Consider the following 18,402-nt stretch of genomic DNA (forward strand, 5'->3'; position numbering starts at 1 on the left):
TTTCAAACAATTGTGTTGCATGATTGTGAAAGTAAAAAGGTCCCTCCTTTAGCAATATAGATCAAGGCAGGGGGAATTCTAAGCACGTGGATTCCATATAGAAATTCCAAATTCCATTGTTGCATGAATATGGCTAGAATAGAAACGGAACTCCCCTTTCATATAAGCCTAATGATTTACAGATCAGTTACACATCAGAGATTAAAAGTGAATTTCTCAATATCTTATGTACTGTTGCTGGTATAGTTTGTAGTGTTGTAACTCTTTTTTGATTTGCTTCCATGAGCTCAATCATACCCTGCTGCTGCAGTTAGTGTCAAGAGGCAGAGCAGAAAGCTTCTAGGAGGGAGGAAGTACAGAGAAGGACAACTAGGCTGAGCCTTAATGGGCTGAACAGCCTCTTCTCGTTCCCAAATGTTTCTAATCTTACACAGATGAAGCAGAAACATTTGTCTACCTTATATTTCTAATTGAGTGTCTTGAAGTTATGGATCCAATAAAACAAACTATTAAGCCAACAAAGTTCTCTAAACAAGGAGGCTAAACTATAGAAGAATATAGCAAACGTTCACTCGAGATCATGATCTGGGGTCAAATTGAACAAGGATGTCAGGTCACTGCCGCTTTAAGGGAAGGGAAACACAGTAAATGCTGCTTCACCTTTAACAGGGCTGACTGTAATGACACATTCCCCCTGAGGGTCTCTGCCAGTCTGTTTCTGTTGCTGGAGCCATGGGGAGTTCATTGGGTTCAGGAAGTATGAGCTCAGTGTCAGGGCTGCTGTTGACTGAGAGAGTTAGCAGTTAGCTGGGTGTGATCAGAGGGGTGAGGTAAACATACACAGAGTAAGACAATGGCAGCTCAAGTTCAACAGCAGGAGAGTTCAAGCTAGAGCTGAGGCTCAAGTCTTTCAAAGGGAAATTGAATACCAGTAGACCCAGCTCTATTCATGAAAGCATGACCATGCAGGCTTCAAAACACTAAGAAAATGCTTCAGTATTTTGTGCTAAAGGTTTTTTTGTTGTTTTTTTTTGCATTTACCAGAGACAACTTAAATGTAACACGAAACTTGACGGGCAGCCAGTGCAAATTATCCAAAACAGGTGGAATATACTCAGTCCTTTTTATACCAGTCAATATTCGTGCAGCTGCATTTTGGACCAGTTGTAACCGGTTCACCAGGTGAGAAGGCAGCTCAATCAACTATGATCTTCTAGTACCTTCACTACAGTATACCAAAGCAACTGGGGAAACATCTTCAGTGAAATTGTTTCTGGCATTTTTAAGACCAATGCCCTGGTTCTGCTTTTAATCTATTACTGGCTGCCCATAAAATGCTTGGCAAAATAACTGCCAATTCAGATCTGTCCCAGAGCCATACATCTGTTTCAAAACAGGAAGGCATGGGCTCACAGAGGATTGTTGTTTCTCATTTTGAAAGAATTGTGTTTTATTTCCCAGCTGGTCAGTCTTCCAGCACAGTGTTGTAAAAGTACATCTAAAAACATGCCATTGGAAAATGTTTTAAGGCAATGGAAATATTGTTGTCCATTTACTCTAAGCAGGGATGCAGATCCCCAGCAACAGACACACTGCACACTGTGAATGTAGGTCACAGGCATTGTGTATGCATGGCACATTTTTTGACCTATGTTTTGAAGTGTTATGAAACTTGATCATTTCTTAACACAGATTCTTGAGGAAGTCAGAATCTAGGTTATAAAATGTGAAGGCTATACATTGAGGGCAGACAATGAGGTCATGGTAAGTTAATGATAACAAATCATCCACTTGCTTCTTTTTTTATGTGTTGCTGGTTATGTGGTGCTCTGCTAATAGTGTCAAGCATTTCTGGAAGAGATTGTGCAGTAGGGAATTAGCATTCACATACTCATGGAACACAATGCACAATAATATAATAATACGTTATCTGAAGCGAATGTGTTGTTCAAATTGACAGTAGAGTTACATACTTTAAACCATTTTAGATTGTTGCATATTATCTGAATAGCAGTAAACAGTACAAACAACTCTCTCCTCTGGTCTGTACAGTTTGTACATGTACTTCACTCCCAGAGCCAGACTGACCCAAATTCACAAAATGAAGATGGAATATTATCTACAATTGAGAAACAGCTTTAATATAATATATTTACAATTTTTTTTTTTTTACTGTGGTAAACTATTATAAAGGAACCTTACACAGAAATGATCTGCTTGTGTGCAGAGCTGTTAAGAACCTTTGTTCTGTTCGATATGCAATGCTTATGTTATAGTTCAAGCCATAATTCTAGTAATTGTTTTATTCTTTGTGTTTTTTTTTTTTAACTTAACATAAATAAAAACAAATCCACCTGTTATTGTCTTCAGTACAAATTTTTTTTCTTCAAGGCCATTTAGATCCTGTGTTGTGAAGAAACTTTTGTTGGAGGAGAAACTGAAGACAGAGTGTGGGTGCTTTTGACTTCCTGTCTGGTGTTTTGGCCACACAGATCAGCCTTTAAAGGATTCACAAACTGTAACTCCACCCCCCAACCAGTACTGACAATGATACACAGACCTGGGGAAGGCATTTGTTTTTACAAGGGGGGGTTAAAAATATATAGTTCCCTCCTAAACACTGCGCTGGATTAAAAGAGGAACAAATATATCTCAAAATAGATAAATAAAATCCAAGCACATGAACAGTATTCTCAAATCTTTTTAATCCTACTTTAGAAGAAATACTCAAAAAACACAGATACACTGCAAAATACAGGTTACAAACTACATACAGTTTGACGGTAGTTACTAATATTTAGTACATGCATGTAACACATGATTAATGTATATTTAAGTTATTTTCTTGATAGTTTAATTTTGTTGTAAGTACTTGAATTGCATATTGCAAAGACAGAGTAAGACTAGCTGCAATGTAGTTAGTGTACCTGCATTCTGTATCCAAACTCAGTTACCCTTTCCAGTTATAATAATAATGACATATTATTATTATTATTATTATTATTTATTTCTTAGCAGACGCCCTTATCCAGGGCGACTTACAATTGTTACAAGATATCACATTATTTTTACATACAATTACCCATTTTTACAGTTGGGTTTTTACTGGAGCACTCTAGGTAAAGTACCTTGCTCAAGGGTACAGCAGCAGTGTCCCCCCACCTGGGATTGAACCCACAACCCCCCGGTCAAGAGTCCAGAGCCCTAACCACTACTCCACACTGCTGCCCTATTATTTTATTATTAACATTAATAATAAAACAACAACAGCAAGAGGACTATTTTGCATTAAAAAAGACAAGAAATAATGTCAATGCATATAAAGCAATGTACATAGAAAACTGATTCCTTCAACGGAACCGTCTGTACTGTGTAGTGTTCAGAGTATTGGGGACACCACAGCCCCAACGTAGAATGATTTACCGCCCATGAACTGATAGTGATAATAACTGAGGACACCGCGGTACGACGCTGAAGTGCTGTCTAATGCAGAAGGCTGTGAAAGGAAGTAATAGGATGTGATACTGCTGTGTTTTCCTGAATGATCCCATTGATGTAACTTACAAAGCAAGCTGTCCTTCAAGACATTTTATGGTGGGATGGTGGTGTGGTCTTAATATCATTTTCAGAAACAAGTTACATACATGTTTAATAGCTCGCTTTCCCATTTAGTTCTTCTGGTATCAAACACAAAGTACCAAATCCACTGAGCATTTACTTCACTCTAAAGTCTGCACAATTCTTATAACAACAAAAAAACACGCATCCTTACTGCGTTGTTCAAAAAATAACACAGTAATGAAATAATACAAGCAAAACAAATAAGGTGTATGTGACAGCTTGTAAAATAGCACTCTGGATTTAGCAACGTTAACATTGTATTTTACAATAAACTGGTGCAAATTATGCACTGGGGTAAATGCTCAGTTAATCTAACCCAAAATGCAGGGGGAACCTTTCAGGAGTACAGAACCACCCTTAAACAGGACATTCTGTCCACCTTTGTGCACTTATGTAGTTGGAATGATGCTGAAGATTCCAGAATCTACGGATCATCGCTGATCGTTGCTGACCCTCATTGGGTAAACGAGGGCCACATTGTCTAGCCTGTTGTCAGGGAGGTGCCTGTGCTGATGGAGTGCCGAGAGGCGTAGCATTTCTTCTGGGAGCGCAGTAACGGGGTCTGGGTGTCGACGTCCCGGGACGTCTTTTTCTTCATGAAGTGGAACATGTGCTGCGTGAAGCCATACACGAAGCAGTTCAGGATGCCCTGTGAAGCCGACGTGAACGCCTGCGCAGAACAGAGATCACACTTGAAACGTACAGGAACATGCTTGCAGTATTGTTAAAATGAGCACAGACCACAATGCACAAGTGCTGCCGTGGAGAGAAACTATTACCCCAGTTGCAGTGGCATAACGGTGAAAGTGTTGGAAATTACTCAGATAAAAACAGCTATCCCATTTCAGACTTTTTAAAAAGATCCTGTAGTTCTGCCATAGAAAGAACCTGCAACCATGAATTAGTCAAAAGAGGAGGGAGGTGTAGAGCTGAGTGAGTCAAAGGTCTTACCTGCAGGATGCAGAGGACCACATAGAACTTCTCCTGGCCAGTTGGGTTAAACAGCTTCACTGTCGCAAGAACAATCGCTAAATAAAGACAAGAAACAACATTTTAAAATGGGACGCTCGCTTTAGTGCTCACATGCATGAGAAAAGCAATCTTTTTGTAGCTTCTTTAACTGAACTACCTAGGAATCATACTGTAGCTGAAATGATCAGAGGCTATTCCGCAGGATTCATTTTGAAATACTGGCTTTGGGAATCTTTTCACAAAACAAAGTGGGTGACCGCGATCCAGCAGCATGTGAAATGTTGCGTTGGCTCTGCACTCCAGCAGTGTTGTGTTTTGGAGCTGCTCCAGCTCGTGCCCCTGGCTGTGCTTGGTGCTCAGCTCACCTGGACCCCAGCAGCAGAAGAAGGCGGTGGGGTAGAGGATGACCCTGCGCTCGATCACTCTGATGTTCCCCCACTGCTGGTCTCCCAGAAACCCTCTGGAGTTCACAAAGCGCTTGTACAGTGAGCGAGCTTTCAACAGCAAAACCTGGGTGAGAACAAGCATATTCCCATTTCAAATAATAACCATCATCATCATAATAACAGCGAGTCATCACATCACCATTGGAACCTAACTTGTAACTTCACTGAGAGTGTAGATCTCGCACTCCAGACTTCAATGACAAAACATTCCAAACACTTAAACCACGACGATATAAACAGATATGTTAATAACATGGCGTTTGTAGAATTAATCCTGTGTAGTAATCATGGTACCTCTATTATTCTTTCTACTTCATACTTTACATTAACACAACACTCTCTGCTGCATTAGAAAATGCATTGTTAAAAATATTTCAGAAAAAATAAACTAGCTTTAGAAGTAAAAATCAAAGGATTGTGTGGCTCACGAGTAAGTATTTTCTAACCGTGTGCTATCCCACTTGCACAATAAAGAGATTCTCTCCACCAGGCTCACAGCATAGAATCTAAACCATGGAAAAGTTATAATGGGATTTACACAGAAACCTCACGCGCCTCTGCTATCTGCACAGATGGTTCAGCTTCCACATTGCTGGCACAGACGGTGTTGCGTGTTTAGAAAACTGGTCACACTTCAGTTTAAGGACTTATAAAACATATACACGTCTTATTAATGGTTTCTCACGATTATTAACCAGTTTATTACAATAATATTTCAGTGACACACGCGGCAAGCTTTATGTCATGTTATAAAGTAATTATACGGTTATCAAGCAATGGGGAGCAGATAAAAAGAAACTTTAAAATGATTGGGGGACATTAGCAGGAAATAAAATTCCCCTTAGTTGCATCTCTAAACAAATCCCATTTTATTTATAGGGGAGTGACTCATAAAGTATATTACTTTAGGGTTACAACAGACTGTAGAGGTTTCCAGCTTATTGGCACTAATTTACAACCTGTGAAAAGGAAGCACTGGGAATAATACTACAGTTACGCGAACAATGAAGTTATAACAGAAACAGGACCCTCTTCCATCCTCAGGTCAGTGATGATGGGTTGATTATGGGACTTGCTGATGCCAAGCCTTGTTTCCTCAAAGTGTGTGCGTGCTGTGGGCACCATTTCATTACATTGCAACGTGAAGCGGAGGAACAATGCTGTCATTCTGAACACCAGCGCAAGTGGGTCAAAGGCTTGGCAGCTTGGCGATAGGTCAAAACGGAGCCAACATCTCAGCCAATGGTGTTACCATTATTATAGCATCTTGTTTCCTCCATTTCAATGACCCACATTGACAAAAGCTGCAGTATACCACAAGCACACTAAAACATATAATTCCAAACTTAGTTCATCAGTGTCTCCTGTCTCCTTGAAGACTTCTTGTTAAAGCGTTTGTCTTGTTTGCCCATCTGTTAACTGTCTATCACCAGAAATAAGGCCTTGTAGGCTGCCCAGTTTGTTAACATTCCCCATATAGGGACACAAGCATGTCCCGCTGAAATGATCACTCTACGAGTCAAATAGGAAAGGAATGCTCCTGCTACCTGTTTCATATTAAAACAGAAAATCACCTGGGGGGGGGGGGGGGGGGGGCTCTGAATTTACAACAGCCACATTGTTCTAGAGAGGTCACTCTGGGTTATTGAGGTGCACTGTGTGGTAAGCTCCCATAGTGCTCAGCATGTAGAGTGAGAGGATGCCCCTGAAGTGAAACCAGCAGTAGATCTGAAAAGCACTCAAGCTCTTCTTACCACGATGCCTGTGAACGTGCAGAAGAAAGTCAGCAGGAAGACACCGATGCCATAGTAATGCATGGCGTGGCAGACCTTGGTGTCACCTTCACTGTAGCCTGTGTCCAGCTCCAGGGTCCCAGTGTGCATCAGAAGACATCTGCACAAGCAGGAAGAAGAGCACAGTGCATTATTAGGGCATGAACATTCGAGACCTGATCCCTAGCCTTACCAAGCTGGAGTTACTCTGCAGCTTCCTTGAATGTGTTGCTAAAACAATCGGGTGCCAGCCTGCTGCTGAATTGGTAAAGGCAAACTGTTTAGTCTTTGTGCTTCATTGGATTTGGCAGGCTGGCAATTAGAGGTTCAAAGTCGATGTAATAGAATCTCACACCTAATCCTCCCGCATGCATTACTATTAAAATCAGTGGCTATAGAGGGAAAGTCCTACGAAGACCTACTTGTAGGGCTGGCTGAAGTTCTGGTAGCACTTTGCAACATTCCCACCCCAGAACACAGGAGCCATGAGGAGAACAGGGATCACACTGCAGGAATGACAAGAGAGAGAGGGGGTCTGTAACTGGACTGGGACAGAGAGGGGGTCTGTAACTGGACTGGGACAGAGAGGGGGTCTGTAACTGGACTGGAACAGAGAGGGGGTCTGTAACTGGACTGGGACAGAGAGGGGGTCTGTAACTAGACTGGGACAGAGAGGGGAGAAAGATGGGGAGAGGAGAGGGGGGAGGGGAAGGGGTGAGGAGATGAGGGAGAGAATAGGAGGAAGAAAACAGGAGTTAGAAGTGGGAGAGAAGGAAGAAAGGGGAATGGAGAATGTAGGGAGACAGTTGTGAAGACAAAAGGAGAGCGAGAGAGAACAGAAAGAAAGAAAGAAAGAAAGAAAGAAAGAAAGAAAGAAAGAAAGAAAGACAATTTAAATGTTTATTTTACCCTGATAAAATTGTCACGATCCTGCTGACTCGATATGCATGGTTTGAACCCTGAAACACAACGACACTAATCATCAGGACAAAAAAAATAAATAAATAAAACAGCTGGTTATCACATGCAGTCCCGGGACCCTCCCCGCTCATTACAGGACGGTGTGTACAGTACTCACCACTTGAGAGAAACCATTCACTGTCCTGTTGTACTTCTCCTTTAAATCCGTGTACAGGACCCAGGTGTAGTTTATAGTGTAGAAGAAGGAAGATATGTAGAATATCTGGAAAGGAAAGAAGAATTACTCAGGAGTATGTCAATTTAATATAGTTCTATATGAACACAATCCTGGGGATTTGCCAAATACACTGTATTCTACCACAAACACTGGCTATGAATAGCAGATATGGGTCAGCACCCCTGTATAACTCTTTAGGGTCCTTATTCACTGGCCATGCCTGTCTGAAAACTATTATCACAGACTCCTAGCCTTACATTTGGGTGTAATCCACAACACTGTTGATTTTCTACTTGTTATTAGGACCCATTGTATATTTTTTCATTATACAAACGTCCTTTTCTTTTGTAAACGTTTGCTTTAACTGTTGATCTCTGATGTAATATTTCAACACAGTTGCATATTCGACACAAACAAACTCTTCATATTCATATTGTATTTACAATCTAAAGTTTATTAGTGGACATCCAGGAGCTTTGATGTCCCCTTTCAGCCCCCCCTCCCCCCTCCCCCCTCCCCTCAGACAGACCGTTTTATTCACATGGTGTAGCCTGTGCTGAGGTCGGTCAACTAGTTCTGTTTTCACCCCTATTTTGGCTCTATCTTTGTTTCTGACACGCCCTGAATGGAAAAAACCTGCTTGACTGCATCAGGGCTTTCCAGGCACACTCACACATTGTGTAAACAGAACTAAGAAACAAACAATGCATTGACTGCAGTGTAGCCATAGTGTGAAACCATGACTGTTTAAACAATCATTATCCTGAAACATACTATACAGTTTAGTTCCTTATCGCAACCTGAACACGACTTCAAACTAACAGCAGGAACAGGTGTCTTTATTAGTTCAATTCAGACTTTATGACTGTTAGCAGCAGTGTGGCGTAGTGGTTAGGGCTCTGGACTCTTGCCCGGAGGATTGTGGGTTCAATCCCCAGTGGGGGACACTGCTGTTGTACCTTTGAGCAAGGTACTTTACCTAGATTGCTTCAGTAAAAACCCAACTGTATAAATGGGTAATTGTATGTAAAAATAATGTGATATCTGTATAATGTGAAACAATGTATAATGTGATAGCTTGTAACAATTGTAAGTCGCCCTGGATAAGGGCGTCTGCTAAGAAATAAATAATAATAATAATTATGGATATTTATCTGCAACAATGGGCTGTAACATTGCCAGGTGGACGTGTCTCATTGATATTATAACATGCTTTGTAATAAACACACATTCACATGATGTTATCCATCCACCCACAGTAAAGTGTGGTAAAGTAAACATCGTACATGTACATTTCTGAAGTTCTGCTTGACATCTGTATGTCTGGGCTTGCTAGACACAAGGCCAAGATTCCAGCTACATTCCTGGGCAAGTTTATGAACAACACATTCCTTACAGGTATGTCAAGAACATGAACAAGTCACAATGATCGACAAACACAGCACAAAGAAAACGGACAAGAAAGAGACAAGTGATACTCAAAATACAGCTCTTAGTAACTTCAGTGTCTTGAAGATTAAGGATCAGGCTTTGGGGTCTCCCGTTGGGAAATTATTTAATACCAGTATAGTACATAAGGGCTAGCATTAGCATTTTGTCTTTAAAAAAACCATAACAATCCCCAGCTACCACCAGCACGAAAACTATTTTTTTATAGAAGCACAAAGGTACTGAAGTGCTAGATGTACATTGGATTGGTCCTTAAGGGTTCAACAGATTGAATACAAAGAGGACGCAGTAGAGAAACAAAGAGAACTACATCCCTAATTACAGTCTCGTTTGCCAACACCTGTCATTAACACTAAATACCGCCTGTGAAACCCTGAAGGCAGTGTGGGTAAGGCAGGGAAACAAAAGAACTGGAATGTATTTGGAGGTGAAACTGCAATTGATGAACACTTTCCCTTTCTCTTAATATATCTGAGCTGTACTGCATGTCAAGTATCCTCGACTTTGTAAATTTGACCAGTGTGGGGGTTAGCTCTAAGCAGATGGGAATGGGAAGTGTTAAGTAAACAGGATTGTGTGACCTCACCTGCAATGGCTTGTGTAACACCACTGTGTTTATTTACACAATGCTACTGGGTATCTCCACAGAGGTGATAAGGAGACTCCTGTTGCTTTTTGTGTTCACTGAATAAGAAAGTAGCTTTTAACTACTGTAAAACTAATGACCACCACAGCATTTCAGACCTACGGAAGAACACCCATCAAATCTCTCTCTATACAATAGGAAAACGAAGGTACAAATCAACTGAGGTAGAAAAAATACCCACGGTGAGGAGAAATGTGTAGTACATCATTAATAAAGAAAACACTAACAGCAACATTCACGTGAAATATAGGGGAAGTTTTCCACAGCAACTCCTAGTGGAGCAGATGGTAATGAATGGCAGAAGGCAACAGAACAGTAATGAGTAATTGTGAATGTGACAGAGAGAAATGCAAATGTAACAAATGAAATAACAAATAGAGCTAAACCTGTTCATGAAGACTGCTTAAGGGACTGATTAATAGTGAGGTTCTTGGACAGCTGATTTGACTTGAAAATGTTCAAGCCTAACAATGACAGAATGACCTTACATGTAAATTCTGACAGAGCTGGAAGAATAGGCTTGGTTTGTCACGCACATCAATACAGTTTGAAACACAAAGAATGTATATTAATAAAAAAACATACTTGCAATGTTTTGTTCAATAGGGCATAAAAATGCTTCCTGCATGAATACTGTAAACCAAGTCACAGGTTATGAAACTGTCCTGGGTAACCCTCAGAAGAGCTACTGTGCCATCCTGTCAGTATAAACAGGATGTGAGGTGTGTCTGTGAGTGTGTGTGTGTGTGTGTGGGGGTGTGTGCGTGCGAACGGCCCGAGATACCATGCCATGCCAAGGTCAAGTCTGCTTTGTGGATGTAAGACACCGCACTTAATCTGGCAGGAAAGAAAGAGCAGGACTAGAATGAAGTCAACAACGGCTTTAAAAATATATGGGTATGAAAGACAAACATTGGAAGTAGCCAAGTCAAAATGCTTACAGTACAAATACATATTTATAACAAAAAAAAAAGCTAAACAAATGTTTCGAGGAAGACGATTCTTCTGGTTGGTTCTTTAACTTTGAGCACTTTTAACAAATCTTTAACTTAAAGATCAAAGATCAGCGGTGTTGCCTGCTTTGATATCTGTTTCCTTTCCCCAAGTAAATGCTGGTACAGTTAGAAGAATGAAAGAACAAACCCTGCTCTGGTCCTCATTGTTAACTTGCTCCCAATTCATTCCCGATTCACTCCACTCGCCTGCCTCTCTTTCTGTTCAACGGTTTGGGCATCTCCTCTTTCTTTTCAATGGAGGAGCCTGTCAGCCTGATTCTTCCGTCTCACCGCTTGCCACTCTGGCTTGCTGGCATGCTGTCACCTCGGTCTGCATGTTGAGGCAGCACTGTCAGCTGGCACCTCGTGCTCGGTGGGTACCACAGAGTGCTGCCAGCGCTGGCCCCCTGCACATGAGCCCCCCTGGGAACAGGGCGCCCCTCTCAGTCCCATCAGCTCCAGTGGGCCAGTGATAAACTCATCTCAGCTCCTCAGCGCTTCATCGAGAGGGCCTGACGCGTTTGTGTACGGCTGCCTTGCACGAGACTGAGCCTTTGCTTGAATAACAGTTTCCTTTAGTTTCTATCTTAGAAATCTGAGGTTGGTCAGCATTTCCTGGGACATTCACTGCCGAATGATCTTACTCTTGAGTCAAAGATGTCAATGCTGACCAGCTGCCTGAACGGTTTACGCCTGTTCTTGATAAAATCTTTTTAAGTTGCCTTTCTTATCATTTCGTGTTGTGCCTTGGGATGGCTTTGTAAAAAGAAATTCATAAATCAAAAGTTGTTGTTTTGTTATTGTGTCAAAACTAGTACACGTTGACAGACACCCACACACATGCTTACTTTACTTCTTACTGGGAATAATAATTTCCAGATCCAAGCCACATTGTATAATTAATAGTGAAAGTAGAAGGGGTATCAAAACCTTTTGTATTTTAGTTTTATTTAATCAAAGTACTCCTTTAATTGTAGGACATTATTTTTTTAACAGCAGGTATACACACACACACACACACACACACACACACACACACACACACAAACTAACACAGCCATTGACACTGACACACGCAGCGCATTTACAATTCCAAACTCTCCATGGTCTCAGACCATCATAACCATAAAAGTTGGGGCCAATCTAAAAAAAACTTTAGCTTTAACTGAACTGCCATTAAACATTGCTGCTAGGCTACTCCAAGCAATTATTAACCCCAGCGATATAACTGCCTTTTCCATACTTCAGATTATCAAGAGCAGCTAGCAATCCATTCTCATAGCGTACAGGACTTCATCTGGTATCATATTTCAGAGCAAGGTGCTTCTTAAGGAGAGTGAAACTCAACTTGGGGCTCTTTAACTCTCGCTATGACTGGAAGCCTCTCAAAGTCCTGGCAGCTTTGAAATAATTATACAGTAAGCATGTTGATGGAATGCTGTAGTCCAAGTCCAAGAATATTTTTAAGTACTCATTGTAAAGGTCAGAAATGCTGAACTAGCCCATGGCTTACATTGCTCATAAAACCAGCCTTCTTGTGCAACCTGACTTCATTTGTAGCACTGCCATGGATTTACTGTGGCCATGTTCCCAAAAACCAGAGTGGAGCAAACAAACCCAAACGCAGACAAACGATGCCGGCTCTCTCCACAATAATGCACTCATTAACTAGCAGAACGAATGTCTTTTTTTAACATATGATTGCTTTACATATCTAAACGTTGATCTCTGTGTTCAGAGTTTAGTTATGTGTTTTGACTTTGTAATTTCAGGGGTCACAGCGGCTGAACATGTCTTGAAAGAGTTCTATACCACAGCGTACGATGAGGCCAAAATGGGTTAATCATGAATGAACCCCATTGTATGGCTTGTAACTATTTATTTTAAAGACCCTACATTAGGCACAATTCAAAATATGAAATGTAACTTACTTGAGATAAATAGCTCACCTATGAACTATGCAAAACATAAAAGAGTATAATGAAAATCTCAAATGGCCAATTAGTTTCCCTTCATGATCAATTTCCCCATGTTCATTGACAAGCTATTAACCGGTAACTGGAGTTTAATGCATGCCTTTGTAGCATTTTTCCCCACAGAGTGCATTTCCTTTTTGTAAAGTCACATCAAAATGCGTGCAGAATGTTGATCAATTCAGTCACCTAAACATTTAAATGCATCTTCAACCAAATAGCCTTGAGCACAGATGAAGGGTTACGTACCTGTCCTGTGGATTGCAGGTTGTAGCAGGCGATGTTCTGACTGCCCAGAGGTTCTCTGTACAACACAGCTCCAACCAGCCAGCTGACCCCCAGCAGCAGGTCAGTGAAGCTGAGGTAGAAGAGAGGCCGGATCTGCAAAGGACAAGAGCATTGCTGCTTAGTGTACTGCAGCGCCAGGCAGGTATGTGAGCCCAACTTGAAAAACAGCTGCCATCTTTAACACACACTCGTCTATATAAGGGTGTAGAACTTTAGTTCGGGAGGAAGGCCTGCCCCACGCCATCTACTAACCAATCAGATTCTTAATAAACACTCATCCCTCCACCTCCCCCAATCACGGGGGGCTCGCCTTGTCCAGCCAAGCGGGTTCGAAGCCAAATGAATCATCCGTGTCATATGCCATAATCATCAATAAAAATATCACTCTTCTCAAATTCTGCGTCTTGTTTTTTTGAACTCCTGAAATATGCTGTGCCTCACATGACTGTTCCATTTATTGCTAGAATCCCTGGCATGCATTCTATGAGATATAAAAGCTGCATCTCCCTGCTACAAGCGCATTTCAGCCACCAAGGGCAAGGCACGGAGGTGACAGAATTCGATTTAAGGGATAATAGTTCTTGGTTGGTAGGTGCTTCCCTATGTAAGATCGCACAAATCCATGATGTACCACAAACGTGATGATTCTATGGGCCAGTCTTTGCTGCAGATTTCCTTACACTTCTCAGAAGGAATTCAAAGTGTTAATCACTGAGAGACGCTCGTGTATCCCTCCAGATCAATGTAAACACCTCGCAGACTCATCATGTCAAATCACGGTCGCTAGTGGTTACGGCCTGTCTTCCTGTATTTATTGTCCTTAATCTAGGCTTCTGTTTTGAATCGTGGCCTGAAACTGTTTTTCAGTGTCAGGTGTGCAAACCTTTGCCTATTTAGCTATCTGCCTCTGGATTAGACAAACGCAGCTGATTGGTTAGAGCCCATCTATCTAAAGTCACCTGACGGGCATAGTCGGTGTGTGTGTGTGTGTGTGTGTGTGTGTGTGTGTGTGTGTGTGTGTGTGTGTGTGTGAGTGTTTAACTGCTTTTCTGTACTTCCATACCTGAGGACAATAGGGGTAAAATACAGTAAGTTCTTATAGTCATTTTTCTAAATATATATGAACAAATGAAAACAATGAACATCTGGTTAGAAAAGTGCTCAAACTGGAAAAACTAAAATGAACTCTTTCATCACTAACTCTGGGATCACATTTGACTTCTGGTCACAAACCCACATACAAATAAAAGTCTCCGGATCAGATCATTTCTTTGCATGACTGTATTACTCGATGTGCCAACTTTGCAAAGCTTTCGTGCAAGGTAATGGGTTTCAAAACTTAAAATCTTGTCCTTGGACGTGCACTCCTGGGTACCCCTAGTAGTGAAAGTGAGGTTGATCTGCACATCTGTTACTCCTGATACACCGACTGAACCTTGTCTGCAAGGCCTTTCTTTGTTTGAATTTGGGGGTTGGGGGAACTAGCCAACGTTCAACTGACAGTAATGAGGTCAATGTACTTCATCAGTCGTCCAGTTGGATGTTCATTTACTTGTGCAGTAAATAAAGCCTTCAGGGTCCAATAATTACAAATGGATTAGCACGCTTTCCAGTCCCGTTACACTGCTTGCTGTATTCGGTTACTGTGTTGCTCGCCTCAGAGGCTCACTTTGATTAAAACTTTGCTGTTTCCATCCCTGTCATCCCTGCCCCTCTCGTCATTTCATTTACTATATTTCTAAAATTCTTTTTAACTTACCTCTGGAGTCTTGATTAAATTCTGGAATGCCGCATAAGTAATGATAGAGCCTGAACCTAAGATACTAAAGAAACAAACAGTTACTTATCCTTCCTCACTGTAAGAAGAAATAAAGGGAATTGTATTGTGAAATACAGAACACAATTTGGCTGTTAAACTGGACATTTACCTTAAAATTGCCATGATAAACTGGATCCATCGTACAGCATCATAGACCTTAAATAGAGGGGGGAAAAAACTGTTTTATTCACAATGGTTCAGCAACAAGCTAACTGTAGGCTCCCAATTAGAAGCTCTGCTTTCTAGGGAACTTTGTCAGATTCCATTAACAGTCTTCCTTTTCAAACCCCCAACTTCTCAGCAGCACTAAAAATGAGGACAATGAAGGCACAATATACTGCAAGTACAAGGAATCTGCCGATCTAGCGCGTCTTCCCAGGGAATCCAAAGGGGCTTTGTGTATGAATGTTTGACCTACCTTTTAATTGCCACTTTTTTGACCAGTATTGTGTCACAGACCAGGGACATAACAGAGGTCATTAAGCATTGTGTTTTCTGCTTTGAGTCACCACACGTTTTCTTATGACACTTTTTCCGTGCTTAATAAATCCTTTTTAATTTTATAAGAACATCAATGTATTCCTTATTTATGAAAAAAAGGCTCAGTTTTAGTAGGTTTCCACAAATAGCAAAAAAAAAAATTTGTTTGTGTGTACTGTAAGACATCTTCTTAAAAAATGAGAATTTGGGAACTCTAAAGGGTAAAGATATTGTAGACACTGATAACGACTTGCGATTGTCTAAGACCATATCTAGTACGCCATGATAAAGGTACATTTAACTCCAGTATTCTTCAACTGAATCCAAAATATTATTATGGGACCCTGCCCCATTTAATTTTTTTTTTTTTTTTTTGGACTTGAAGATTTTTGCCAGGGTTCTCATAGATACTACTGGCTCACACTCCAGTCACGTGTTCAGTGAAATAGAAATAAAAAACCAAAATATAATCTTAAATTGATTCTGGTTGGCTGGCTTACTGCAGAAAAAGTGGACTTTACACTGTGAATGAATTGCATTAGAGGGCTCCTGTTTAACTTTGCACAAACGGTGTTGCCCCTTAAGGAGAATTTAACATAAATAACAACTCTTATTTTGATACCTGTTTGCGTTTGTTTGTTTGTTTGTTTGTACTTGTTCCATGCATTTGTATATTGCTCTTTTTGTTGTCAAACAGCATTGACTATGTATCTATTTATTTATTATTTTGAATTTGAGCACATACACTTGCAAACCCTTTCAGAGTGGGACACGAACCAGATAAGCGCTCGTGAGTAGTTTCTCGACAGTGTGCATGTCAGTTCTCACCACGGAATAAATTCCAACAGGCGCCAGAAAAGAGTTGCGCGTGTACGCTTTGAACTGACAGAATACTGCTCACAAAAAACAGCCCTATCTCGCTTTAAAACTAGCAGACACCGTCTCCTGTACAGTTCCAATATACACAAGTAATGCAGAAGTTTCAGCATACTCGCACAGTAAAACCACAGATCCTGTGAACTGTAAGTTTACAATATGTGTGCATTATTATAATACAATAAAATAAAAAAGGCAAGATAATGCATTAGTACTGAAACAGCAATGCAGAACAATACGGTAAGTTTTAATAAACATGCTCTTATTTAGAACATTAAAAAACTGTTTTTTTGCGTTGTTTTTTTCGAACAAAAAGAAAACTATTAGAAATAAATACGTTAAACGTACAGATATCAACATATGAAGTATTGTAACGCAATATCAGAATGGTCCTCCACATAACCATATTGTGTGAAGGCTTCGTTCGACTGCTATATATAGCATTACCCTTTCTGCAGCTTAGTAACAAGATGTTTTGTAGCCTACCACAAGAGATTATTCGAAGAACTAAATACTTCACATGGGTCCCCAACAGCACTGCTGCAAAGTTAGTACTATACATCCAATAAACAGTATCAAATAAACAATACAAAATATTCAAATATATTATTACTGTATGAATAAACAAACAAATAATAACTGTCATGTACGAGTTCTTAAGGGTAGCAGCAAAACTGAAACCTAACCGGTGAACAACCTGCAAGCTATATAGCTCGTCTAGATTCTCGAGAATGTTAAAATAAAACTATACGTATCCTTCTGGAAGTTACACAGATATAGATGGTAATAATAAGGACTGTATGTACATTTCATTATTAGTAAACAGATAACTCACCCCTGTCCAGTCGTGTTCCAAGCCTGTTAAATTTGAAATCCGAATATCAATCTGGAGCCCTTCGTTAAAGCGTGGAAAGCGTTGCATTGTTTCAAGTTTATTTACCAATATACGAAATCTATCACCGCAGTGTGTTAACTTGAAAACGTATAATTCCTAAATGTCTTGTAACTACTGTTCCAGTAGTTTGTTTGTTTGTTTTAATGTCGCGTACAGAATGAATAGCTTGTTTATAATATATTGCATTTATAATTCCCCCTTTGTTTTAGCGTTAATGCAGGTATCCGTTTAAAGAGTGGGGGTGTTTTTATTCACATGCTCGCTTATTGTACACCGGCAAGCAGCACGTTGCAGTTGCGCTGCACTAGTCTTGTGTACTTCCCTTTATATATCATGGGTCACTCTTCTCCTCCTACAAGTCAAGGCACAGATCACGTGAATTTATAGGACAAAAAACACCCGCCCTGGACTTTACACAGGTAATAACACTGACATAGCAAATACAGTATCAGTTGGTCGTCAGAGGAAACACTGTACTGTACCGTACTGTGAAGCACGGCTTTCAATAGAGCGAGGAAGCTGGGTGTGTTTTTGTGTGATGCACTAGTTACAAGTTCTCATGTAATTGTGTGAATCGACACACCACGCAGAAACAAAACAGACTGCATGTATTGTGTTTCTTGTTATTCGTACATTAAGTATCTGACTTTTTGTTTGACCTAAATTAATAACTTCCATTTTATTTTGAATGTATTCATTAAAGCAGCGTTTTAACTCCTTGGTGGAAACACATTTCACTATGAAACAAACAAACAAACATACGGTATATGCATTAAAAAACAGACAAGAAACCTTAATGTGGTACGCACTCGGTGACTGAAAGGGATATTCACAAAAGCGTTATTATTCATGAAACTGTTGTCAAGTTTTTACATTTATTCACAAAACATTCTTTAAATAGCTCACGGGGTAAAGCTGGGATGATAGTGCCTTAAAATACAACAATTTTGAAGATTAAATGAGTCAACAGAACAGTTAAACTGCATACAACGAGTGAGTGATAAGCGAGCAGTCACAGCTCGCTGGCCATCA

The 18,402-nt window shown here is 40.4% G+C and overlaps 1 protein-coding gene across 1 annotated transcript; it reads right to left on the reverse strand.

The window, feature by feature from the left end:
• Positions 1-2,183: 2,183 nt before the first annotated feature.
• LOC117426540 (transmembrane protein 116-like) lies at positions 2,184-17,838 on the reverse strand. The gene is made up of 11 exons (XM_059033235.1): positions 17,311-17,838; positions 15,229-15,275; positions 15,060-15,123; positions 13,262-13,393; positions 7,890-7,994; positions 7,721-7,770; positions 7,234-7,317; positions 6,794-6,932; positions 4,959-5,103; positions 4,573-4,649; positions 2,184-4,291 (listed from the first exon to the last, which is right to left on the reverse strand). Exons 1-11 carry the CDS (start codon positions 17,395-17,397, stop codon positions 4,103-4,105), a joined length of 1,119 nt encoding a protein of 372 aa, XP_058889218.1. The 5' UTR covers positions 17,398-17,838; the 3' UTR covers positions 2,184-4,102.
• Positions 17,839-18,402: the final 564 nt, after the last annotated feature.

Source organism: Acipenser ruthenus, chromosome 11 (assembly GCF_902713425.1).
Source record: "Acipenser ruthenus chromosome 11, fAciRut3.2 maternal haplotype, whole genome shotgun sequence".
Taxonomy (NCBI): domain Eukaryota; kingdom Metazoa; phylum Chordata; class Actinopteri; order Acipenseriformes; family Acipenseridae; genus Acipenser; species Acipenser ruthenus.

Coding starts and splice junctions, on each gene's coding strand:
- LOC117426540 (XM_059033235.1), bottom strand. CDS start 17,397: ATGCAACGCTTTCCACGCTTTAACGAAGGGCTCCAGATTGATATTCGG. Junction 15,276..17,310: donor TGGAACACGACTGGACAGGG/GTGAGTTATCTG, acceptor CCTCTATTTAAG/GTCTATGATGCTGTACGATG. Junction 4,292..4,572: donor TGGTCCTCTGCATCCTGCAG/GTAAGACCTTTG, acceptor TGTTCTGCGCAG/GCGTTCACGTCGGCTTCACA.